The sequence below is a fragment of the Perca fluviatilis genome, chromosome 23 (genome assembly GCF_010015445.1).
Source record: "Perca fluviatilis chromosome 23, GENO_Pfluv_1.0, whole genome shotgun sequence".
In the NCBI taxonomy this organism is placed as follows: Eukaryota; Metazoa; Chordata; class Actinopteri; order Perciformes; family Percidae; genus Perca; species Perca fluviatilis.
Window position 1 is genome coordinate 15,214,477 of NC_053134.1, and position 27,423 is coordinate 15,241,899.

The 27,423-nt window shown below is 41.0% G+C and overlaps 1 protein-coding gene across 2 annotated transcripts in view; it reads right to left on the minus strand.

Moving 5' to 3' along the window:
* ccdc146 (coiled-coil domain containing 146) overlaps nt 1-27,423 on the minus strand; it is a 53,542-nt gene that overhangs the window by 10,029 nt on the left and 16,090 nt on the right. Inside the window, exons 3-18 of one of the 2 annotated variants that reach the window (XM_039791479.1) lie at nt 27,072-27,154; nt 26,046-26,261; nt 22,817-22,874; nt 20,951-21,033; nt 20,595-20,688; nt 20,349-20,422; nt 19,220-19,447; nt 19,017-19,106; nt 18,505-18,601; nt 17,715-17,807; nt 10,927-11,094; nt 9,216-9,301; nt 7,807-7,971; nt 7,590-7,665; nt 6,306-6,454; nt 5,936-6,164 (exon numbers count right to left, since the gene is read on the minus strand). In XM_039791479.1, coding sequence (XP_039647413.1) covers nt 5,936-6,164; nt 6,306-6,454; nt 7,590-7,665; nt 7,807-7,971; nt 9,216-9,301; nt 10,927-11,094; nt 17,715-17,807; nt 18,505-18,601; nt 19,017-19,106; nt 19,220-19,447; nt 20,349-20,422; nt 20,595-20,688; nt 20,951-21,033; nt 22,817-22,874; nt 26,046-26,261; nt 27,072-27,154 — 1,989 coding nt within the window. Of the gene's footprint in view, nt 1-5,935; nt 6,165-6,305; nt 6,455-7,589; nt 7,666-7,806; nt 7,972-9,215; nt 9,305-10,926; nt 11,095-17,714; nt 17,808-18,504; nt 18,602-19,016; nt 19,107-19,219; nt 19,448-20,348; nt 20,423-20,594; nt 20,689-20,950; nt 21,034-22,816; nt 22,875-26,045; nt 26,262-27,071; nt 27,155-27,423 lie in introns of both variants that reach the window. The other variant, XM_039791478.1, reaches the window with a different exon arrangement.

Here is a 27,423-nt window from a genome sequence, read left to right on the forward strand (position 1 = left end):
AACTGCTATGTAACAATTGAAGTGAGCATTCAGTGTAAAGTAACCTCTCTGCATTAGAGATGTTTTAATGTATTCCCAGTCTTTAAATGAAGATGAACTTTTCATTAGAATCTGCAAATACCCATCTGCGTGTGCCCAGTCCTCACTTTTGAGTCTGATTGATTGGTGTCCCACCCTCATACGTAAGCACCCTAAACCATTTAAACACTACATGATGGATGTGATACAGCTGCTCTTCTCTGTCACTCTCCTCTCTGCTCTTCAATCATTCTCTTTTTTTTTTTATCCTGTGTTGTGCCCTCGCTCTTAACATTTTCATACGCGTCCTCCTCCCTCTGTTTTTATGCGCTGATGTTTGTCTTCCCCTTTGTATTCATCTGTCTCTGTCTCTTTTCTGCCTGCCTGCCTCTCTGTTTGCTTCATCAGACTGTCACAAAGAATTGCTGCTTTCTTGGCTCATAAATGCTGTAAAGCATTGTACGTGTGACAGCATCTACACAGAATACAATTTGCATAGAATTTACATAATTTCCGCTCAGTTAGTAGTTGGCATGATGGCATAAAGAGCCCCGTAATAGATGGCAAACTGCATGCCCAAAGTATAATAATGACCTTATTTACATAGCCCTTCTCAAAATTAGGTTACAACGTTCCTCACAATTAAAAGGGATACAAGACAAAGGGACAGATCAGTAAAGCAGAAAGGTCAGTAAAGTAAAACAGCAGAAAAATTATAATCATAATAAGGTTAATTAGCAGGACATGTAAGGGCTTAACTGAAGCTTTCATAAGCCCCAAAATGAGGAACAAATTTTAATTAGATATAAAAATGTGCATTTTAACTTGGCTTCTACATAAATATTTAACAGCAGGTCACACAATATCAGAAACACGCATAATATTAGTCAACTGATTTACACAGGTAATATCAAACTGAAGTAATGTTGCTGTGGAGAAAAATCAGCTGTTGATTTTTCTCTGAGTGGGAGTACGATGTGCAGCGAGGCAGTTCTTGGGTTTAGTCATGGAAGAAAACTCAAGCTTCATGAGCTTCATGAAAATGTTAAATCAATGAAAGCAGAGAATGTAAACACAATGTCAGATAAGGCCACTAGAATAACAAATTAAAAGTTAAGGAGCATAAAATATCTTGTGGTAGGAAGAGTTTCCAAGGATGATACTGCTTGTGCCGGGCTGAATTCCTCAGGCAAATCACTCCACAGTCTAAAGACCTCTGACAACAAAAGCCCCCACTTTCACTCTGGGATACAGGAATAGTTATAAGGTATGGTAAGGTTCCTGCCTGCAGAGGACCTCGGGCTACATCAAGGCTCATAAGAAACTTTAGAAGAAAGATAACTAGGGGCCAGATCATGCATGACCTTTAAAGTAATCATTGACTTGGAGATATCACCCCAACAGTGAATATTAGCAGCCAAGGTACAAAAAAGAAGAAGCTTTTTCTTAATGTCTGAAAATCCAGTGCAAAGAAATCCAAGGTGTAAATCTTGAGTAGAGCTAACTTACTGGTAGGCCAACAAAAATAAATCATTGGCAGCACCGTGACTCCATTCGGGATACATCACAACTTGTCTGAAGGCTTGCCTGAGTTAAAAAGCTGAATATTCATATTCTTGGCTATTTAGGCAGCAGCGAGCAGGGAAGTCAGATTAAAGGGAGTTACCGAATGACTTTCAACAGTTGCAGAGTGGAGTTTCGTATACCACACAATGATCAGTCACGTAACAGTATCATCAGCCTCTTTTGTGTCTGTGTTTTGCTTTTCCTGCTTCCTCTCTAGCGGTCTCACTAAGTCTCTGACATACAACACACAGTCACTTGCACACCTCTCAAGACATGCCTGACTGGGCGGTTTCTCTATGGTAATAAGTTCCAGACAGGTTGGCCAAAGATTTAAGAGAGGGACAAACAATATGACTCAGCACCGTAGGGATAGTGCAGAATGTCATCAACCCCATGCTGTTATAAATCCTACTCCAATACTGACTGTGACATGTATGTATGTATGTATGTATGTATGCATGTCTGTATGTTGCTGATATTAACTGTGCATGTGATTTTACATAACAAATGAGATGTCGACATGGCAGCGATTCATAAACAAGTAGTAAATTCAGAATCAACTCCAACCCATGTTTACTTTAAAGCAATTAAAATTCCTCAGAGCAAACGAAAGCCTCAGAGTATATTGAACTTCAATAGTCTCACAGATGGCCCGATCTATCTTTGTCAACATTTCCCATCAAAGGGAGGGGGGGTTCTGTCTGCAATGAGCAGATAAACTGGTCACAGATAAATACAAATACACAATATATATAATAAATTGACAGCAAGGCAGTTGCACGGAAATTGAATTCACATAGAGGATGAATTTGCAAGGAGAATGAATTGAGCCGGCCAGCCTCCTGAAATAGGAGAGACCCTGGTGATTCACTTTTTGTAGCCAGGGGAGGTAGATGACTGTATGAGGGAAAACAGTGATTTAGAAATGATTAGCTATTTATACAAAGAGGAGAGCGGGGGGAGGTGGATTAAGTGGACGGATGAATGAACAGACAGATGTAACTGTTGATTGTTAGAAAGTTCCAGAAGTTGCATGTGTATCCAAGCAAGACTAAGAGTCTACAGCCATGCCAGCAGCTGCAGAGAATGCTAACATGCTGATGTTGAGCGAGTATAATGTTTACCTTGTTCATCATCTTAGTTTAGTGTGTAAGCATGCTAACATTGGCTAATTAGCACAAAAGTCATCGTACAGCTGAGCTTATGGGAATGTCATTACTTTTTGACCTGAAGGTGGTACTAAATGAGACTGATCACAAATGATATTACAATGTACTCTGAGGGGGAGATGGATGTCTGTACCAAATTCCATGGCAATCCATTTGATATTTGTTGAGATATTTCACTTAAAGACCACAAATGTCAACCTCATGGTGGAGCTAGAGGAAGAGTCAGGGCCAAAGTCTAAGTCAGTAGGATTTATCCTCTGGGGATCACGAATGCCTGTGCAAAATTTTATTGCAATCCATCTAGTCTCGCTTTTGCCAGACCTGCTCTGGTTTATTGGCATTTTATTTAACCAATCACAATCGTCATGGGCAGCGCTAAGCGCTGCACAAGCCACTGCAAAATAGCCTGGGGTAGGAACTTCAAAAGTTGTTTTAGTCATGCCAGAGAAAACTCAGATTGGACAGATAGTCGAGCTAGCTGTCTCAATTTAGCATGCAGAGATCTGAGGAGCAGATCCAACACAAAGAAAGCAGAATGAAACGGACATCAACGAAAAGGCATGCGTCCGGAGGAATTTCCTGCAGCACTGGAGCAATCCCGGAAGTGGAACGTGGAGGATATAGACTACAATCCATCTAATGGCTGCTGGGATATTTCAGTCGGGACCAAATTGTCATCCAAAGAGCCGTGCTGCAAGCATGTGTCGTGTCGTGAACAGAACACTAGGCTTATATGCATCTTCAGAGTGACAGCACACACGCACTTGGCTTAGTATGACGCTACAATTTTGACAGGCAATCTGATACACGTGAAGACAATCAGAGAAATACAAGAGACATCTTGGAGACATCTCACCTCCTCCATTACACATGGCTAAAAAGGTCAGAAGGTAGGAATGTACTGTATCTACAGCCAAGTGCAAGGTCAGAAAAGAAAAGAAAAAGAAAAGGGAGAGGGAAAATATGTGAAAAGGGAAGGGAGCTTGGAAGGGATTTGTAGGAAAATATACAGTTACTTTCAATGAAACTAAAACCCCAAGAACCACTTAACAATGAAAGGAAGGATGGTCGGAAAAAGGTAAGGAGTGAAAGAGTAAATAAACTAACAATGAGAGAAACAGTAGAAAATAAGAATGAAAGCAAAAGGATTGCAATGACAAGGCCTGTTGTAGCAAACAGCAGATAAACAGCAGAAGGAGTAAACAGATGGAGAAAAGGAAAAGGGGATTTTTTTCTCGAAAAAGCAGCACACAGACTTCAGTCTGTTCCAACACTGCGTTCATCCAAAAGAGCAAAATACTCTGATGAGAAGTCTGGTCCAGCAGCAAGTCAAAACCAGTTACTCTCATCCAGAGCAGCAACACACCCAATCCCACGATGCAGCTACTTGCAGGGAAACTCTGTGTGTGTGTGTGTGTTCTCTCTCTCTCAAATCTCTCTACTTCTATGCGTCTGTCACTCTCTATGTATTGCAAAGTTACTGGAATAGGTTTGTGTTTTTATGTGGTTTATTCATGCGTGTCTCGGTCTGTGTCTGTGAAACTCATGCAGTGTTTGGTTGTTTGGATTTGTCCCTATTGGTTTAGATCTTCATCTTCTTTCTGCACGTCTGTCTGTGGAGTTTAATTAGCAAAAGTACTGTTTCTGTCTCGGTTGAAACTTCTGAGCATGTTTGAACACAGTCAGTGTACCTCAACAAAACAAAGTGAGAGGATCAGCACTGAAAACCAGGCTATAAATTGACCACTTTTGATGAGTGTTCAAAGACAGCTACAGTAATGGTGTGCGAACTGAAAAAACAATACATTTTAAAATTCTTATAATGTTGTTTTATCTAAAACACTTTGTCTCAGATGGAGAGGTGATGGAGGGTCTGTGCATGCTAGCAGTAGTTTTGTGTTAGGTCTAGAGAGTCTTTGGAGAGACTTTTTCTCAAGTGCAAAAGTCAAATTCATCTGGAATGTGGTCAAAATAAATACTTATATGAACATTGAGTATGTTCATTAGATTAAAAAGAAAGTCTTCCAACACAATACATTTACTAGACTAATTCTAAAGTCTCAACATAATGAGAAGCTTCAAAAGCATTTCAAAACAGAGATCTGCACATTAGTGAATTTCCTAGTGTGTGCAATTGACTTCTGGAGTTTGAACTTTTGGAGTTCCCCTAACTTGACAAAGATACACATAAAGTTGAACAATAGTCTGCAATACCCGAGACACATACAACTCAACTTCACAAACACAATCTACTTTCTGAGATCCTATGAGGACTCTCCACTGACACCACATAAATCACTTAAGTGTCTAAATTGTTGTTGTCCCCCCCCCCACACACACACACAATTTGCCAGAAGATTCCAAAGAAAACCTTGCAGACACACACACACACACACACACACACACACACAGTCTTTTCTGTGCAACTTGGATCATGTGATCACACCAGGAGAAACTAATTGACAGGGCTGACTGCGCAGATAGGATTTTGAGCTAGGCCACATCATGATGAGCTGTGATTGGACACTGGGGGATTTTTGAACAGCTGAATTTATACTGAGGGCAGCAGTCGCACTAATTAATTGTATAGCATTTAGGGGAATGTTATTGTAGCGTTCAATATAATTAATTACCTGGAGGAGGCACAAACACTGGCCCTTGCAAAAATAAGTAGAACAAAACTCTTTTCATACTAGAGTGCACCTTTGATGTAACAATACAGCAGGCTCTTTTTACAGTGGATACTAGTTTATCAAAAATATAAAAAGTGTTTTCTTCATTTCTTTTCAGTAAGGTATGAGACAAAGGAGACAAAGGAGAAGTAGGCGTTAGGAGAATGTCACCAGGACACTTTCATCCCTGTTCACACAGCAGAAAAGATTTTAATGAATGATTTCTATGATTATTTCTATGAAACATCTCTATCCTCAACAACTGTAACCGCATCTCATAAGTAGAACACACACATATTTCCACCCTCAACTTTTCGTTGTAAGTAGTTTGCAGTTCTGAGAGTTTAGTGGAATTACCAATTTGTTTTTCTTCCAATGTTCTATAAGTGTGGAACTACAGAGTGTGACTTGACTTATTAATTTAGTTTGAATTTGGCTGTGTATCTGCTAATATCTGTGTTTGGATGTGTAGGTATAAGTAGGTTTTATGTTGCCGGTATACATCCCCACCTCTATCTGCAGCATGGTGATCTCTCCCTCCAACTTGTTCTTGAGGGGCAGTACCTTCTTCTTCAGGTCTATCTGTCTCTTCTCCTCATTAATCTCTAAATGAAAGTCTCTCATCTCCTTGTCCAGGGCCTCCAGTGTCATGTTGCCCTTAGTAATGGCTGCCTCCTGGATGTTCACCTTTTCATAGTAGTTGAATAACACCTCCTCGTGCTCCAGGAGCTGGATGCCACTGTAGGACACACACACACACACACACACACACACACACACACACACACACACACACACACACACACAATTTGACATATGTAGTTTAGATACTCTACTTGAATTCAGGCTACATTATGTAAGCTCCAAATCATGAACGTACAGAGAATTGCGGCGCTGTATGGCCCTTTCCTGATTCTTGTTTATTTCCAGAAGTGCCTGTTCCTGGAGATTGATCATTTGGGTGAGTTTCATCAACTCCAGTTTGTTTTCCTCATACTCCTGAGTGATCTGATGGTGCTTCCAGGCAACCTAGAAGATATAAAAAGAGTGTTACATGTTTTAACCATAAAAGGGGAACTTAGTGTAAATGTAGGTATACTTTTAAACTAAACGTGTACTGCGCACAACTCTAAATACAGATGCACAAACTCAAACTCACCACTCCTACATACATAACATTTGTTTAGCTTCATTTTGGTAAAAAAAAAAAAAGGCCTGTTTTTGGTCCTAATTGCAACGGAATGCTTTCGTAATACTTCTAGAGTAGACCATACATACTTTTGTAAACTGTTGTAAACTGTTAACAGTGCATGGCTTACTATTTAAAAGACACAAAGATAAATACCGGGGAAAGTGGATGTGGGTTTTGCCTCCGTTCAAACCTAGGTCCTCTAAATCATGTAATTCTTAATGACATATTTAAACTGCTAGATTTCCAACATGACATCATGACTTTGCATAAACATACACGCCCACTTTCTTAAGCCAAGTGGCGTGTTATCTGTATGCATTTTGAGCTTATGTCTACGCTGTGTGCGTGCAAGGGTATGTCTACACTGTATACAGCGGACGTAAACATACCCGCCACTTGGCATGTTATCGTCACTTGGCGTGTTATCGCGAAAAGAAAGCTATGGTTGGGTTTAGGAAACGTGACACGTAGGTTTAGGAAAAGAAGAACCGGTTGGGTTTAGGAAAAGAACAACGGGGTTAGATTTAGTAAAAGAAGAAAGCAACGGTTGAGTTTAGGAAACGTGAGACGCAGGACACAATCCCCGGTCTCCTGGGTGAAAGTCCTGTGTTTTACCCGTCCACCACCCCGACCAACCTCCGTACGCGGATTTTCGCCCTTTCATACTACTCACTAAGGCGTAAATTCAAGGTAATGTAAGTCAATGGAGGCCAAACGGCGTTGATAAACACGCTAAAAAGCGAGTATGCCATTAATGGCATAAGAATTGGCGTGTCATACATACGCCATTTCATGAGATCAGAGATTTCGGATACTAACTAGCTTACAATAAAGAAGACCCACAGTTGTCTTGACTGGTCTCATCTCTTTTTGTGTGTATGTGTGTGTGTGAGTGTGTGTGTGTGTGTGTGTGTGTGTGTGTGTGTGTGTGTGTGTGTGTGTGTGTGTGTGTGTGTGTGTGTGTGCCTGGACCTTGGAGATGTCATTGCGCAGTTTGTCCCTTATTTTGGAGATATTAGAGATCTTCATACGACCCATTGTGACTGAGCTGGAATGGACACACATAAACGCACACAAACGAAAAGTATTATATATAATATACACAATACAAGAGATGGAGATATAGCTTCACTGATGACTACCAACAAATGCATGGACTACATTCAATACAAAACATAAATGTACACACCGGTCCTTGTTGATGACAATGGTACGTTGGATCTCTGTCTCATTTTCCAGCACTTTAACCTGCTCTGTCAGCTCTGTGATTGTCTGTGAGGTGATCTGCTTCAGTTTGACGTACTTTTTCTTCTCTTCCGTAATCATGTTGCACAGCTTACAGTACTGTAAAACTCTAAGAGAGACAACACTGATTTACAATGAGCCCATTCTTGATCAGTTATCTGTTCTTTTTATCATCTGCATTTACTTAGCCAGTGATAGCTGTAAAACACATTGAATTTATTTTCTTTGTTTTACATCTTGCGAGCTGCTCTTGGATTTATATGAAATGTAGTATTCATATTCATAGCCAGTAACAGTTGTCACTGGCTGACTCAACTGCTCTTGGGCTTTAGGTCAAAGTGTGCTTATAAAAATTTGGCAATATGGAGGAAAATGTTATTGCCACAATCATTATACCATCATCATAATATCAATGGGTTGAAATCTGAACTAAAGTATTGTTAACATAGCAAAAAGTCTTATTCGTGTTCATAACAAATGTTTAGTAAATCAAATTATAACAGAACTAAAGCCTTATGCAGTGTGACATTTCATTACATTTCAATTTACCATTCGTGTAAGACATGCAAATTGTGAACAGTGACTGCTAAATATGAGAACGTTTTTTTTATTTCAATTACAGAGAGGATACATGATATTTGATTATCATCCGGCTCTGTTTTTGCTCAACTAGGTGCAGTTTTCGGGCGGATCAACATCAGAGTGTAGTCTGTGTAGTCGTGAACTAATTGAATGTAGATGGAGTCTGCTGTCGTACTGGGTGGTTCCAGATGCATGAGTCTGTGCCTGAACACTGAAGTATGACCAATTAGTAAGCTTGGGTTTTCTACTCTGTGCAGATGTGCAGATGTCTGAATTAATTGTGATCCACACAGATCAGAGGAGCCAAACAAATAACCAGGGATTCAATTATCAGTCACATCAATATGATGTAGAGAAATTCAATTTGCGGCCCACACTGATTGATCATTAAGGCCAAGGACTTATTGTACCGGTTTGACCCTGGATGCAGGAACACCATTACTGCCGCTGCATATAATGCAAAAAGCAATGTGTATTTACTTAAAGGGTTATCTTAAAGGGGATCTTGAGTTGTGCAATTAAATCTTAATCTCCACATTATACAAAGAGAAAGAAAAGGTAAGAGAGAGAGAGAGCGAGAGAGACTAAGACTGAGAGACAGACAGGAAACAAATGTGACAGAGAATAGGTGATTATACTTCCCCTAATACTACATATTAACTGCTTAGCAGCTTCTCCGTAACCAAAATCCTGTTCATCAGGACACACACACCTTTGCATTTAATGAAAGGTGGCTGATAAGGAAATTAGAAGAGAAAACAACAGTGACACCTGCGCTGTAGCATAGCGTTTAGCTTGTTGTGGTCCATGATGATCAGGTCTTTTTCTCGCAGCTCGTGCTGGATTTGCTGGTTCAGCTGCTGTGGATAGAGTTACACAGGGGAAACTACAGTATCATCACTTCTGTGTGGGTGTGTGTATATGTGTGTGTGCTCACAAACATCAATCTTCAATCAGATTTGTGGGTGTACATTTTTCAATGTTGTAGCAGCTTCTCTTCTGAAAATTTGAATGCATAAAAAAGGAACAATAAAGTAGCTGATCAAGCAGTCCTGGTTTTGCATACAGAGTTTGAAGTTTTTTTTAATTCGTTGATTCATTTTGGAGCTAGACACTGTCATTACTTACTAATCAGGTATGAGACTGCATGAATCTGTAGTTGCAAGTGATACTGTATTAGAAAAGCAGCAACTTTTGATTCCATTAGACAGAAAGAATCGCATGGAGCCAACATGAAAAGGGAAACCAGGGAACCATTTATAAAAGTCTATAAAAAGTTTATAAAAATGTATTTGTCATCTGCAGATTGATATTAAGTAGGGGGGAAGAATCGATTTAAATCATGAATCAGATTTTTTGTGAAAACCATGCAGCTAAACTAATTGATGTGGTTGCTAACTCTCCCAGAAGGGTGGATTTGGACTTAGTCGGCTGATTGTTAACGGTTAATAAGCGGTTAACACGGGCGGGCTATCGGTCAGGACATAAAATCTAAATATGCATCCCTATCAGGATAAATAGAGAACATGAAGTCCTGTGGGATTGAACGTGTTGTTTGGCCCTGAAGCCCAAGTAGTTGTGTGAAGTCACTACCTTATTAAGTCAAAAAGCAAAAGGCTATGAATCTGAACAAATTTAGGTATTGCCCTTCTCAAGCTGACCATCCCAAAAATGCACCAGAATACAGGAAATCACATCTATCACATTCAAAATTTTCTGGGGGCACCCGACCCCCCCCTCACGGTTTGCACCCACACTTGCACGAATAGAGTAGGGGGGGAGGGTCCTTATGCATCTGTGCCCAGGGGGACAGTAGTTCATACTCTGTCACTGTATTAATACATAACCTCACTGTATTAATTTATAATGTAACATTATAGCGTGACATTTGTGTCAATAATCGTCAAAGACAGGTGACTCTGCGTGGTGGGAGGGGGGGCCCCCAAATCAAATTCTGCTTAGGGCCCCCAAAATGCTCGGGCAACGGCAGCTGCAAGTGAACGCATCGTATGTGGTGTTTAATTCCAACCATAGATATAAAAATATATCTATGAATTCCGACAACGGCAGCTGCTGCGCTGCAGAGCAGACTGTTACATCCTGCTGTTGAAGTCCTCCACAGTGAAATACAGTCACACTTTACACTGTTTAACGTTAGCTGTCAGCATTTTAACCGTGTTTAATCCAGCTGCTAGCTAAAGGTATGCTAACGTTACCTGCTGTCAGGTGTAGTGTAAAGTCAGGCACCGAAATGAGGCACCGAAACTTTCATTCTTATTCGGTCTCTACCGTTTACGTCGGCACCGGTTCCCTATTGGCACCGCGTTTCGGTACCCAACCCTACTCAAGAATGACTAAAATATGAACCTGCTTTAGTTCCTCTTTGATGTTATTAAAAGGCACTAATGATGACATTAAAAACCTATTTTAAAAGTACTTTTGTGTATGTGTTTACATGTATCTGTGTGTGTTTGTAATGCACCTCAGCCCTCAGCAGTTCATGGTGCTTCTGGCCCCTCTCCTCCACTTTGATCCGTGTCAGACATCTGAGGTTATGGAGTTCTTCTCGGAGGCAGTTTGACTCCCTCAGCAGCTCCTGAATCATCCCATACTGCTGCATCTTCTGGCTCTCCTCCTCAGAAACGGATAGCTGGTTGGGAACACACATTTAGTGTCAGTTTTCAGTTGAAAGATCTCACAATTTGACTAAAATTGAAGGGTTACTGACAGCAGAATGTGACAGCAAAATGGACTAAAAGTCCTGTAATACCAGGAAGATAGATAGAGGATGGATGTTGTGACGGCCCTGTGTAATCTGGCAGGGCCTCTCTGTGGGAGTGATGCCTCTCTGGTCTTACCCATCTTTGTTTCCATCTTTGTTTGAGTTGATTGCAGATCTGGTGCACCTGGGAGCTGGGAGCTGATAAAGCTCCACCTGGTCAGACTAGTTGTCTCTCTCTTCACTACCATCCAGACCTGAACCATGGCCTGATCACCCCGCCTTCCACATTTTGTTTTGGGTTTATTTAAGTTAGTTAAGTTCTGTTTAGTTTATTCTTTTGTTAAATAAATTACTTTTGATCATTTACGATGCCTCGCTCCCTCTTTTGTCATGGCCTTTGAGCCAGGTTGTGACAAAATGAGGGCTCGTGCCGTTTTTTGTGTTCGGTTAGTTTGTGTTGTGGTTTAGTTTGTTGGGAGCGTGGCAGCCTGTTGGACTGGTAAGAAGTTTTTTTTTGCGTTGGTTATTGTTTGTTTGTTTGGTAGTGCGGTGGTGTTGTACGTTGGTTTGGCTGGTTGAGTTGGGTAGTGAGGGCTTGTTTTCTGGCATTTGTATTACATCTTTGTTGGTGTTTTTGTTTTTTTATTTAAGTTGTTTGCTACGGTCGATAGGTGATCCGAGTGGCTGGTGTGGGTCCTCGTGTGCGTGTTGTTTATGGTGGATGGAGTTTTCTCTTGTAGGCTGTAGCGACGGTCCACTTTTGGGCTTGTTGAGCTGATCTTTGATAGTGTTGTGGCGAACGTGGGTGAAGCTTTTGGCTTGGGAGCATGTCTGTGGTTTTCGGAGGGTTGCTAGCGTGCTAGTTGCTCTCCCTTGCCAGCGGTCATTAGTGCATAAATACCCACCACAAGTAGCTGCATGAAGATTAGGGTTGAGTTAGTTAGCGGGATTGATCTAGATAGCGGGGAAGCTCCATACCAGGTGGGGGTTGGTCCTCTTAATGCGCACGGGGACGTTGCACTGTCTTGCTGGGTCTGTTGCTGTGGTTCTGTTTTGCCAGTTGTAGTTTGTTGTGATGGCGGAGTGTGATGCGTTTATTGCGGCTCCGTCTGAGGAGGCGTTGGGGCGTTGTACTAAGGAGCAATTGCTGATGATTGCGGAACACTTCTCGGTAGTGATAAGCGATAAACGCTTGAAGGAGAACATTAAGGTAGTTTTGAAGTCAGAGTTGAGAGAGAAAGGTGTGTTGGCTGGGGATGATTGTTCTCCAGTCTCCACGGTTTCCTCGGGTGCGTTTGTTCGGACTCAGGGCTTATCGTTTGATCAGCAGAGGGAGCTGTTGTTGATTCAGCTTGAGCATGACCGACGTAAACATGAATTGCTAATGAAACAGCAAATTGAGGTGGAGAGGATTCGGCAAGAAATTGAGCAGGCCAAATTGGATCTGGAGGAGCGCCGTTTAGCTTTAGCAACTGAAGGTGAGGGGTCCAGTGGAGCTCAGAGCAGGCAGTTGTCTGGAGGTGTGCGTTCCTTTGATGTTAATAACTTACGACTACTGCCACCGTTTAATGAGAAAGATCCCGATACGTTTTTCTTGTTGTTTGAGCGTGTCGCTAAAGCTAGGGGTTGGCCTGATGAAGATTGTGCCTTGATGCTTCAATGTGTGCGACGGGCGCAGGGGGAAGCTTATTCTTCGTTGAGTACAGAGGATAGCTCAGGCTATGCGGCTATTATGTCTGCTGTGTTAAAAGCGTATGAGTTAGTGCCAGAGGCATATCGCCAACGTTTCAGGTCCGGGGAGAGACGTAGTGGTCAAACTTGTATGGAGTTTGCTCGGGACCTGACTGGTCATTTTAAACGGTGGTTGGCTGCGCTGGAGGTCACTACTTTTGAGGGTTTGTGTGATCTTGTGGTTTTAGAGCAGTTTAAGGACATGCTTCCTGGTTACATTGCAACATATGTTAGTGAGAAGCAGTGTGTCACGCCGGCAGGTGCGGCTACGTCAGCCGATGAGTACTTGTTGATTCATAAAGGAGGTTTTAGAGAGCGGGCTACAACGCGTGAGCGTTCTTGGAGAGTTGGTGCGCCAATCTCTGAGGCGGTATCGCGAGGTGATGCTGTCCACACTAATTGTAACTACTGTCATGAAAAGGGTCACTGGAAGGCTGATTGTCCACTCCTGTATTTTAAAAACAAACCTGGAGTATTGAAGGTTAAGCCTGTGGCAGCCGCTGCACGAGTTGTTGTGGACTGTCTATCGGAGTTGCTTACTACAGAGCTTGAACCGGATGTTTTGGCAGCCTATGCTCCTTTTATTAGAGATGGCTTTGTGTCACTGGTAGGAAGTGTGGCTAAGGTGCCGGTAAAAATCCTGAGGGATACAGGGGCCTTTGACTCCTACATTGTGGGATCTGTGCTGCCGCTGTCTGACGACACTGATACGGGCGATTATATACTTAGTCGTAGCATGGGTTTAACTGTTTTGCCCATACCATTACATAAGTTGGTCCTGGACTGTGAGCTGGTGAAGGGCGAGGTAGCCGTTGGTGTGCGTCCGGCGTTGCCCATCGAGGGGATTCATTTCATTCTGGGTAACGGGCTGGTTGGTGGGCGTGTTTGGGCTGATTCTCCTCCTTTGCCAGTGGTTACATCTTGCCCGGTTATGGCTGTGGTTTATCATATCGTCGCTGACTTGCCTAGAGTTTTCTCAGCCTGTGTAAGTACCCGAGCTATGAGTAATGCGGAGTCTGTGAGGGAACCTGATGGGGTTGAGGTTGAGTTTCAGGCTCCATCACTGTCAGATTTTCCGCTATCTGTGTCATTAACTGAATTGGCACAGGAACAGCAGAGTGACTCTTCTCTTAATGTAATGTTTGATATGGTTGCCTCTGCTACGGAGATCACCAGTGTAGCACGTGGGTATTTTGTTCAAAATGGCTTGTTGTTTAGGAAGTGGTTGACTCTGGGTACTGACATTGTTGGAGATGCTGTCGTTCAGTTGGTGGTACCGACTAAATTTCGTCCTCTTGTCTTAAAAGTTGCTCACGATGAGAGTGGGCACTTTGGTGTGAGAGACTTATCTTAACATCTTGAAGCATTTCTTTTGTCCGCGGGTGAAGAAAGATGTTGCAGTTTACATTAAAACATGTCATGTGTGTCAGCTAACGAGTAAGCCCAATCAGTCTGTTAAGCCAGCTCCATTACAACCTATTATGGTTGTAAATGAACCATTTGAGCATTTGATTGTGGATTGTGTGGGTCCGTTGCCATGTTCTAAGTCTGGCTGTAAATACCTACTAACTGTGATGTGTCAAAACACTCGGTATCCTGCTGCGTATCCGTTGAGGGCTATTACCACTAAGGCGGTGGTGAAAGCACTAAGTCAGTTTATTTCGGTCTTTAGTATTCCGAAGGTCATCCAGAGCGATCAGTGGTCCAATTTTTCTTCGCACGTTTGGTCAAGTTTTGAAGTTGTTGCGTGTCCGTCATAACCAGTCATCGGCTTATCATGCACAGAGTCAGGGGGCCTTGGAGAGATTCCATCAGACTCTGAAGTCTCTCCTGCGTGCATACTGCACAGAGCTGGATAGAGACTGGGAGGGGGGTCTTCCTTGGCTTATACTGGCTGCGAGAGAAGCTGTTCAGGAAAGTACTGGGTTTAGTCCTAATGACTTAGTTTTTGGACACAAAGTGCGTGGGCCCTTGGCTGTTTTAAAGGATGGCTTGGTGGAGACCAATCCGCCGAGAAATTTGGTTGATTTTGTCAATGGCTTTAGGCATCGGTTGCTTGTTGCAGGTGAAATGGCGAGGGAGAATTTGCAAATGTCACAGAGTAAGATGAAAACTTGCTATGATCGCCGTGCGAAACATCAGGAGTTTAGTCCTGGGGATCAAGTTCTTGCTCTGATGCCTGTTGTGAGCTCGCCGTTTCAGGCTAAATATGCTGGTCCTTATACAGTTGTTGACGAGGTCTGACCTTAATTACATCATTGCTACACCAGGTCGGGAAAAGTCAACACAGTTATGTCATGTCAACCTCCTCTCCAAGTCCTATTATGGCGTAGGAGCTGATATATAAGCCAGTTGATACGAGGTGCATTCTTTTTGCTTGTGTGTTGGTGGTGTCTCGGCTCGCAGGGTGATGGCGTGCGGAACCAGATGACAGTTTGTTGTATGGTTGTCTAAAAAATTCTGAGACTCTTTGTAATCTTGATAGTCTGTTGATGCATTTAACGGAGTCCAAGCGTGAAGAGTTGTCTGGTTTGATGCAGCAGTATCCATGTCTGTTTGGTGATGTTCGTAATGCACAAATTGGATCAAACATGATGTTGATGTTGGAGATGCACAACCAATTAAACAGCGCTTTTACCGTATGTCTCCAGAGAAACTTAAACATCTGGACTCTGAAGTTGCTTACATGCTGGAAAATAATAATATAATAATAATCATTTTCTAGTTGGTCCTCTCCGTGTATTTTGGTCCCGAAACCTGATAAATCATCTAGGTTTTGTACAGACTTCAGGAAGGTAAACTCAGTAACTAAACCGGATTCTTTTCCGTTGCCACGGATGGATGACTGTATAGATCAGGTTGGTTCTGCCAAGTTTGTTAGCAAGTTTGACTTGCTTAAGGGATATTGGCAGGTTTCGTTGTCTGCGCGTGCTCAGGAGGTATCAGCGTTTGTTACCCCGTCTGGGCTCTATTCTTATAGAATTATGCCATTTGGTTTGAGGAACGCTCCGGCCACATTTCAACGATTGATGAATCGCGTTGTGTCTGGTCTAGAAGGTTGTTCTGTTTACCTAGATGATCTCGTTATATATATAGTGGCACGCTCATCTTAAACTCATTCGGGCTTTGTTTGACAGGTTGTCTGAGTCACGTCTGACTGTCAATTTGGCCAAATGTGAGTTTGCGAGGGCTACTGTGACGTATTTGGGACGTGTAGTGGGGCAGGGCCATGTAGCTCCAGTCCAGGCCAAAGTTAGGGCAGTAGAATATTTTCCTGTGCCTACTACTAAAAAGGAGTTGCAATGTTTTTTGGGTCTGGTTGGATATTACAGGAGCTTTTGTAAAAACTTCTCTACAGTGGTCTTTCCTCTGACGGAGTTGTTGAAGGCTAATGTAAAGTTTTTGTGGTCTGACGAGTGTCAGCAAGCCTTTGAAAGCATTAAGTCTTTGTTGTGTTCGTCTCCCGTGTTACTAGCACCGCGGTTTGATAAACCCTTCATGATCCAAGTGGATGCGAGTCAGTTTGGGGCGGGTGCTGTCTTGCTGCAGGAGGATGGTCAGGGACTGACGAGACCAGTTAGCTTCTTTTCGAAAAAATTCAATCGTTATCAGCTGAATTATTCGGTGATAGAGAAGGAAGCGCTGGCACTTGTTTGGTCTTTGCAGCATTTTGAGGTGTACGTTGGTGGGAGGCCCCTTGTGGTCTACACGGATCACAATCCGCTGACGTTTAAATGTCCCAATCAGAGGTGGTCGCTGTTTTTGCAAGCCTATGCGTTGGAGATTAGACATATTAAGGGAGTGGATAACGTAATAGCTGATGCGTTGTCACGTACCCCTCTGCTCTAGGTTGATATTGCAGTCTTTTGTTGTTGGTACTGTTTATTTTTTTTGTGTGCCTGTTCTCTTCCTTTGCTTCCCAGGTATCTGGTTTTGCTGGTGATGGGACGGGGGTGAGCAATCGTCCCGGCGCAAGTTGGAGGTCAACGGTTCCTTTCTGCTTGGTATAAGTCTGTGTATTATCGTATGGTGATTCTGGTATCATTTTTTTTTTTTCCTGTATAATGTTCAGTTGTGACGGCTGGTGGCGGTGGTGGTTGGTTTTGCCGTTGGCTCTTTGGGCCACCGGCTTTATGGGGGTTGGTGTGACGGCCCTGTGTAATCTGGCAGGGCCTCTCTGTGGGAGTGATGCCTCTCTGGTCTTACCCATCTTTGTTTCCATCTTTGTTTGAGTTGATTGCAGATCTGGTGCACCTGGGAGCTGATAAAGCTCCACCTGGTCAGACTAGTTGTCTCTCTCTTCACTACCATCCAGACCTGAACCATGGCCTGATCACCCCGCCTTCCACATTTTGTTTTGGGTTTATTTAAGTTAGTTAAGTTCTGTTTAGTTTATTCTTTTGTTAAATTTACTTTTGATCATTTACGATGCCTCGCTCCCTCTTTTGTCATGGCCTTTGAGCCAGGTTGTGACAATGTTGAAACCTTTCTGTGTTATGTTGAGACTTTTCCCCAGAGAGATCACTAAAGTTTTGCCTAACAATATGACATAGGATGAGATAAAAATGTGACGGGAAATCTCACTTTGCCTTCTAACTCTGTAGATACAGATGCTAGAAAATGAAAAATAGAGAACTTAAACATAAAAATGGCATTTACTTAGAAAAGGTCATGAAAAAAGTTCTGAGACATATATTAAAACTAAGAGAGTTAAATCAACACCTTACTTTAACAATAAAAATATAGGCTCCACAAAGATATACAAAGATTTACAGCCCTTTAATGATAATTTGTCCACCCACGCACATTGCTCCTACCTGTTTTTCGAAGCCGACTTTGAGAGCATCCACCTCTTTCTGAAGCTCCATCCTCTGCTGAATACCGGCCTCTTGTTTGGGAACAGCATCCAACTAGAAATTCAAGTCGGAATGTAAAGTCTGTTCAAGTTTTCAGGGTGCAAGCAGAGCTTACATCTGCTGTATAGTCAGACCTGATTCTTTTTGAAAAGCTGTAAAAATGTATTATAATTTTTTTTCCTAGTTGTAGAAAGTAAAGACCATGACGATACATAATACTGATATATTCAATATTTCCTTAATGCATGAATTCCCTGATGTGTCATTGTGATTTCCTTTCATAGAGTTATGTGCTTGTGAGATGTGCTGATGCATTTCCCATAACTCTCGCTCTCCTTTTCTTTCCTTTTAAAAACTATAAACATCAGTAAAATTACAGGAAGCTCAAGAATAGAAAAGTGCTTCTGGTGTAAAGCAGATTAACGATTTAATGTGTTGATTACTGGCACCGTGACATTTACGCTCAAAATGTTCCCATAACTGTGTGTAAGCCTTTTCTTTTGTTTTCCAAACCAATTGCCAATATCAGTAAAAACACAATGAGAAGTGCGTGTTTGAACATTGTGAGGTTTACTGGTAAAGCAGCAATTAGAGGCCCTGGATGTACAAAAAGTCTACATAAATACAAAATAACAGAAACCTTCACGTGCTAAAAAACACCAGACCACTCATGAATACTCCAACTGCCTAAAATTGGAGCAGATGTTTCTTCTATACTTATTACTATTGAAAGTAATAATCTACATGTCACCTGTGCCCGTAACTCATCGTAGATAGATTGCGTGTGCTCTAGCTGCTCAGTGGCCATGGTCAACGCATGCTCCATCCTCTTGAGGGCTTGCATCTGCCTGAGGAGAAACCTTTTAAATATTTATCATTTTCACAAGGCTGTGACTCCTACACAAAATGAGGAAACTCAAAATTAGGCTCATTATAAAAATTCCTGTCAAACATACAGCAGCAGAATGCAGCTAAAGAAATGCTCTGAACAAATTAAATGTGTGTTAAATATCTAAAATATTTAAACTATTCCCAGAAACATTCCGTGTGCATACTGAAAAGTACAGCAACATGCTGACATAACTAAAACCACAAGCTCTTTGACTGAATGTCAAATATATATGAAAGAACACATTTACTGTATATTTTAGGTGTACAAGTATAAGTGCAATAGCCTTTACACACAGTGTGTAATTATTGAAGTGTGTTGATATGAGTCTCATTTACATGTGTGATGGAGCTCAGTTTGACATCACGCTGTACCTATTTTTCTCCCTGAGCTGCACAGATTGGCTCTCATACAGGTGCTTCCTGTCGAACATGATGTTCTGCAACTTCATTTCCAGGATACCTCTGGTGATGAAAAACACACAATGACATGCTTGAAAACACACAGCAAAAGCCTCTCCTCAGACTAAAACATAGTAATGTCCATTTTTGACTGTGACTGTAAAAGAAGTTTATACCTGTTCCCCATGAATTCAGCCTCCTCCTCCCTGTTGACCTCCTGCTCTTTTAGAAGCTGTCTGCACTCCCTCTGACTGGCATCTACTTGGGCCCTGAGGCCCTCCAGCTCCTCATTCAACTCCTTCTTCTTCGACCTCAGGGAGTGGTTACGCTCGTCCACCTCCTTCACTTGCTGCTCCGTTTCTGAAATATCTGTATTTAATGATTCTATCTTCTTCATTGCAGATCTAATGTGTTTAGGAGGGGTTGATAGAAAATCCAACACATACAAAGAACAAGTGTAAGTATAAGGCCAAGAGTGTCTGTGTATTGCTCTTCACTTGCACTGTAAGAGTGCACATCTTGTGAAATAACAGCATGTGTGCATCCATCTTTTACATACACCCCCCAGTACCCCTCAGCTTTGTGAATTTCAGATTACAAGTCACAGCTCACATGGCTCATACAGACAGTTCCACTGCATCACTTGCAAGCCCAATTTAATTTGAAATAAACATAAAAGAGACTGCAGTGCCAGTGGAACAGTTCTCTGATGATGAAGAGGCTTTTGACTGCAGCTGCACTTGAATACAAAGATTAATGATGTCCGATGCACATGTTTGCCATGTTTTTTTTTAAATTAAATTAAATTAAAGGGATTGAAACCTTTAAATTCTTGAGAAAAATATGACTGTTGCTACAAATGTTACCCAGTTTTTCAGTTCCTCATATTTCCTTTTTTCGCAGGGTTGCAAAGCCTACTGTGCAGCAAAAAGCATGTGGCTGGAAATACATGTTACAGAGAGAAAACCGTATAACAAGAATAAACCTGGAAGTGATGCTTCTTGCAGGGAAATTCATTTAGAAACTAATATTTAGTTTCAGTTTTGGAAAAGGTTGCAAAAACAATTGCTCTTTTCAATAGGATAACTACAGTATGATAACTCAGAGCTCATCCAGTTCTTTTGTGTATAGGAGATCAAGACGAAGCAATGATTTGAGCCAACCGACAGGGAGTGACTTAATTTTCAAAAGATGTTTCTGTTGTCTTTTCTTCTTGGGTCTCTAGCTATTTTTCTTTCTGGTCTTTGAAACGTTAACTTTCTGCTCTTCCCCAATAACAAACATTGAAGGGTTACATGTACTTACTCCTTCTTTGAGCGTTTCCTTTCAATCTCCTTTAAAACCTGGTCAGGGATGCTGATGAGCCGAGCTTTCTCAGCCTTGTTAGACACACACACACACACACACACACACACACACACACACACACACAGACACACACACACACACACACACACACACGTGTAAGAAAGCACAAGATTTGTTATTTAATTGATGGTGTGCTGTAAGCTATGCACACGCGCGCGCGCACACACACGCACACGCACACACCTCTTTATGCTCTATAAGCTCCATCATGTCCTCCAGCTCTTTCTGTTCTTTCAATATCTGCGTTTCATGGACTTCCACATCTTCTGTCAGACTTCTGTTCAGGGAGTGAGGGCAAGATACGCACAAAAAGAACGCTTATTATCAGAAGAATTTTGATTAACAGCACTTAAAAGATTCAGCTGCACCGCTTCTTATTAAAACGGACAATGAGAGCACACCGAATGAACCTGAAAAGATATAAAGAAACACAAAAAGGCAACGCCATGAAGAGCTCCACACACCTGTTTCAATCTGCAGGGCAACGTGAGCAAACTGCATGTGTGCCCTGCTCACTGAACAACAGCTAGATAATATACCTGACTTCCAGTTGTCTCTGGGAAACCTCTTTCCTCAGATCTTCATATTTGTCCTGCAGGGCCTTTGTTCTGCTCTCCAGCTCCTGGAGGACACACCCGCAGCATGAACATTAGATCACATATCAAGCATGGCAGGTCTATGATGACAATTTCATTGAGCTCAGGATACAGGCAAAATACCAATGTTTTTTTCCTCTCATTTCTTAGTGTCTCATCCAAACTCTGTCAGTTCTGACAGCCTTTGCTTTGCACATGGAGTTTTGTTTTTTAAGACTCATAAACTGTCTTCTAATGCATTGATGAAAAATAAAAAATAAAATTCTTTTAGTTGTTTAAGTGGTAACACATTTTTCAGTGCTAGTACTAGTTCTAGTCTGAGTATGAATGCAAACAATTGCAACTAAACCAGCTGTTATCAATTAAACTTGATAAATGCAATGTACTCTGAAGCTAGTTTAATTAAAAGGACTCTATAATGAAACACATAGCTTATTAATCATATTTGATAAGTGTGTTTTTGTGTGACAGATAGAGAAGAACGCACATTGTTTGTTGTTTGAATAACAAATGGAAAGGCCCCTTTACACATACACTATGTTACGTCTGCTACTTTTTTAGTAAAGGCAGCAGCTTCTGATATTCAAATAAACAGAAGAAGGAATTGCTTGTATGAATATTATTTGACCATACACTTCTGATGTTTTACATTTTAAGAATTGTTCATGAGTCCTGGTGCTGTGCCCAGAATACTGCCATACTCGATAATTCATGTTGAGCAGTCAAAATGCTGCACTGCAATCATGGCTCCCTACAGTATAGAGAAGCAAACCGGCTTGTGTCACTTGTTCTAAAAGGTATTGAAAGCAGAACTGTAGTAGATTTGGAAAGTTGTGTTAATGCGATCAGTAATTAAATGGTAGTTGCATAACAGAACCCCCAAAGTATTCAAAATCTGAAAGTTAATTAAAGCTGATGAATTTATTCAACTAGCTCTACAAAGCTCAAAATCTAACCTTCTTTTGTCATAAGTAGACCAGGCGACTGAATTTTGATTGATTGATGATGATTCTTATTATTGTGAATAAATTGCGTCTTAAGACTTCCCTAATTCTGTTAACATTCTTAATTTTATTTAACAGATTCTGAGTTTTAGTGCTGGTCATCCAAATGTTGGAAATGCTCAAACAGCACTACATTGTGGTAGACTTCTGATCAAAGTAAATAATGAACTTAATACAGTATTAATATGACCAATGGCATCCTAGTACTGCAGTGTCGAAATCAAGATGATATTGGGATTAAAGTATGATATGATTGTTATTTTTTACTGTAAATGTGTTCCTTTAATTATATATAGCATGCAGAGAATCATGTATATTATAATACAGTGTGAGCAGAGATTCATAGAGGAAGCGAGTGTGCTATCACAAACTGTCCCAAAACAGCCTATTATAGGCTCTGATGTCTGTATATTGTAAGGGTATATTTGTTTTTACTTTTAAATAATATATTTTACTGCTATGTTATGCTTTTTTTTGTGACATCAGTTGCCGTTGCGAATGATTACCAGCCGTTACTAACTTAATTAGCATTTTTCTTAAACGAAAGTTAAAAACCTTTCTCCATCTGCAACAAGGATGAAAGCTTTTTAAACTTGTATGCCATAATTTTATCTGAATGGGAGATTGTAATATAAAATGTTTCAAATGGCTCCAAAAAAGAGCCAATGGAAAGTCTTAATATTGAGGGATTAAGTCTGGATGGAGGCTTAAAGTAAAACTCATATTTATCCTCTCTGAAGACAGCTGTTGCAGTAGTAATCCACATCTCTAAAACTACACGCGGATGGTGCAATAATGAACTTACAGCAGGTTTCGGTAGAATCTCAATCTCTTTCTCCAGATACTGCTTCTCTTCCTGCAGACTGCATAAGTAAGGGTTGAGGTGAGGTGAGAAGAAGAGAGCAGGGTAAAGGAGAGGAAGGGAAAAGTTGAACAACCAAACAAAATGTTATTAACAGATACAAATAACCTGTTTCAGTTCCTGGTTAAACAGAAAGAGGAATGCGATTAGAGAAATGGGTATTTACTTTTTTTTGTGCAGTTTCCAGGTAACCATAACCAAATTCATGTTACTTGAAAGAGTAAAAAATGAAAGGATGCAATGGGTGTCAAAAGCTTTGCATAGGTTGCTATGAAAGCTTTCTACTATTAGTGAGTGAATAAAAAGATCTAAATGCTACAGTATACCGCAGACACACATAATGTATAAAAGAACCAGTACACACAAGCTTTCTCATACATAGAACACAAATCATAAATAAAGTAGCCAACACAGTATAAACGTGCATATAAAAACATAATTTCTATGAATTTTTCATCTCCCTGCGGCAGACGCTTTTTGTGCAGTTGATTAAAGTTTGTATGAAATAGTTTTGAGTCAGCTTTGTCATTGTGAAAAACCTTACAATAGCACATAGCGTACAGCTACACGTTTCACAAAGTAAATGATATTAATCTTCCTGACAAGTTGATATATTGGATATTAACTGATATACAGAGAAAGCTGCATGAATGCTAAAATATGTGACTGGAAAAAGTGCTGAATTCCTGTGTACCTCTTTGGCTAAAGATAAAGGGCAATGCATGGTGAGCATCTGCTCATCACATGCAAACCGCTGGCCATTTGGTCGGGAGAGGAGTGGGGAAAAAGAACAGAATAAAAGACAGAAAGAGGGGGAAATATGAGGCTGGAGGGGAAGAAAGAAAGGGCAGAAAGATGAAGGAGAAACATAAATGATGAGAGCCTGAGGACAAGAGAGCTCACCACCAAAATGCTGTCACAAACAATATGCACACTCAGTGTCCAAACCTGTCTATTACAGCATCCTCTGAGAATGCTCTGTAAGTGGTTTCCATTTAATATTTCAATTACGGCTGGACCTTCAACTCTCTGCCTCATTGTGTGTGCTCTGCACTAAAAATCACTGTATCCTCCACATATTTTTTTTAATTTTCAAAATATCAGTGATGTGTTTGCATATTGTTGAAGTATTGCTAATGCCAGTTGGTACGCAATGCAAAGAAAAGGGATAGCGGCGAAGAGACTTGGTTTGATTTTTTTTTTTTTTCATCCGACAGTTCAACTAACGTTCAAACGTTAAATCAACAGACAGTGACTAAAAGGTACCCTTTAACTGACATACCCCAAGGGATAGTTTACCTGCTGTCATTGCTTACACACCAACTGACACTTGAACTATTTACACTGCACACAGGAAACCATCTTGGGTGCTTCACCTTCAACTGATATTTCAACTGCTTTCATAATTTACAGTTCAACTACTTTCATCTCAGTCTGACAATTTGACTGCCTACAGGACATAGAAATTTGCATGTTGGCACCTATTTTCACCTCAAATTTCAGTTGCTTTCATCATTTCAAATGGCATTTCATCTGCTTTCATCTATTTAAATGACATTTCAACTGACTGCTTTAAGTGCTTCAATTTGCAACTCCTATTTAACATCTTACACACACACACACACACACACACACACACACACACACACACACACACACACACACACACACACACACACACACACACACACACACACACACACACACACACACACACACACACACACACACACACACACACACACACACACACCACAACAACAACAACAACTGCCATTTTAAGACATTTTGACCTGTTCACAACTTTGTACCTGCAAAAGGTTCTTCAGAAGGTTGTTGCATTTTCTAGTTTTTGCTTTTTGTCTTGTGGATTACTGGTTGATTTTACTTTCTCAGGCCTCTGAAATGTATTACATCAACGAAGGAAAAGAGAATTGCTCTGTGACATATGCAGCCAGTAACGAGGGGTCACAAGTAGACATTGCTTTGTTTTCAGAGGGTCAGAAGCCTAAATGTTTATGAACCACTGGTGCATGTTATCATGTTGCTTAGCAGAAATGTTGCAGTAACTTCCTTTTGGCCCTTGAAAAGAAAAGTGTGTGTACAGAAAAGTGGGAGATAGTCGAGCGAGTGTGTTATTTTCCATTTCTGTGGGTGTTTGACTCTTTGGACACACTCACTGTTAGTGGTGTTGAGTGAGTTAGGGGAAGGAAAAGAGAAACCTGTAGAGGAAAATGGTTGCAATGAGAAAAGAGACTCGTGGGAGGAACAGAAACAGACTCCAGGACTGACGCCAAAAAACTAAACAGTGTGAAGAGCTCAGACAAGTAAACACTTTACATCCAGAGTAGGGCTGAATGATTAATTGCATTTGCAATAATATCGCGATATGTTAAAATGCAATTTCTTAATCGCAAAGGCTGCGATTTGGTCACATGACTCGCAAGAGCAAATCAGTCGGCACTCCGCAGAGAAAGCATCAACTTGGCACGCTAACGCTACGCCGTACCTTGAGCTGATTTCCGTCATTCAAACAACTCTGAGTTGTAGTTTAAAACTCTTACAGACATTTTAATAAAATGAAGGCTTTTATTCGGGCTCGAGTCCATACATGCAGTTAATGGATACAGGCACGCAGAACTGAAGGCTTGGTTGGCAACGATTAGCTCTGATTAGCGGTTAGCTAATTGCATATCAAATCACAATTGCAATATTTGTGAAAAATAAAAATCACAATTAGATTATTTTCAAAAATTGTTCAGCCCTAATCCAGAGCAAACATAAATATCCACTCAAACCTGGTACTTTTTCTTCTGATAATAATGTTTCAGTGACACACACACACACACACACACACACACACACACACACACACACACACACACACACACACACACACACACACACACACACACACACACACACCAATACTATTTGTGTGTCTTTTACTCTGTGTGTGTGTGTGTGTGTGTGTGTGTTGTGTGTGTGTGTGTGTGTGTTTGTAAGCCCAAGCTGCAGCCACATTTGAGAGAAGATTGTAATAGATGTATTTTTTTGAATAAAATGTCATTTTCATTTGATACAATATCTGAAAATGAAACGTGCTGCATGAGTGATTACAATAATAAAGTGTGTACACACATATACATATATATAAATATACACAGCTCACCATTTCAGTTTGTGCTGTGTCTTGTTCTCTCTGTCCTCAGAAGCTTTTAGTTCATTGTATGTCTGGAGGAGCTTTTGCCTCAGTTCATTGACCTCACTCTCAGGCTCCTCAGAGGTGCTCTGCTCCTCTGTTCTCTCCAGCTCATCCTGTAGCCTCTCTAGCTCAGCACGACACCTCTTTGCCTCTCCCAAAAGGTGGATCTCAGAATCCTGGGTACTATTGGATGAAACAATGATTTAAGTTTGTGATATGCAGTAGACAGATACTTTTTCCTAACTGCTGGGTACATTTACATGCTTTCTAACAGTCCAAAACAAGGGTAAAACTGTAGACTGACAATGTTACGTCATTATTTCCACATGAAAACATGACAGTACCCTCTGCTTTTCAAGAACTACTTGTTTTCGCAAGCTGTCATGTTCTATTACATCACTATTCACTGGATCTCATGACTCTTTAGTAAAACTAACCAATAGCTATAACATGAAGCCCTTTAGTTGTTTCCACAAGAAACTGGGGTCTCAAAAGTTATAATTTCACTCTATCTAGTGTGTGCCTTGGTGGCGATTTGTAGAATCAGTGTTCCATTAAGGATTTAATAAAGCTTAAAAAGAATTACGTTTTTGATTGACATGTGTCTTAGCCTATTACAGTCCGTTGTGTTGGTTAGTACTGCCTCAGTTACAACCTTGATTTCACCTCTTTGTTCAAATTAGGATTCCTGACTCCACTAACTGAGTGAGAAGTGACCCCAATCAAAATGTCTCTTCAGAAGCCAGTGGCTTGTCACAGATGCTACTTCCACACTTTTTCAACGGTACTATATACGAGCAGCACAACTAGATCTGATGAGCAGTTTTCTTCAAGGACACTTTCATTGGACACATTCTGGCTGTCCTGTCACAATAATTGAACTTCTCTGCTATGCTGTATTCTCAACATCTTTGCAGTCATAATGCACCTTCAAAATATAACACACAATTATGAGGGTGACAAATGAACTTGTGTTTCAACAGGAATACATACCTCTTCAGAGTATCATGGAGTAGCCTGTAGCTGGATTTCAGTTTGGCTACTTTGGTCTGGCTGATTTTGCCCAATGATAGCAACTGAGGAGCATGGAAACAGAAATATTACAAATCATATGGACATGAAAAAACAGCAGGTACTACCCAATATAATTGATTATTTATGTTTTTTAGTAACTCTTAAGATTTAAAAATTCCTATCAGCAAAAGAGTGTTGGCTGGGTTTTTACAAATTCCCCCCCATGTCAATCATCCACATCTACAGCTACAGCCAGACATTACAGCAGTCCTAAACTTGGCTTCGCTCAGCTAAGTTGGCAACATATCCTCCTGCATGGGTTTGCCAGCTC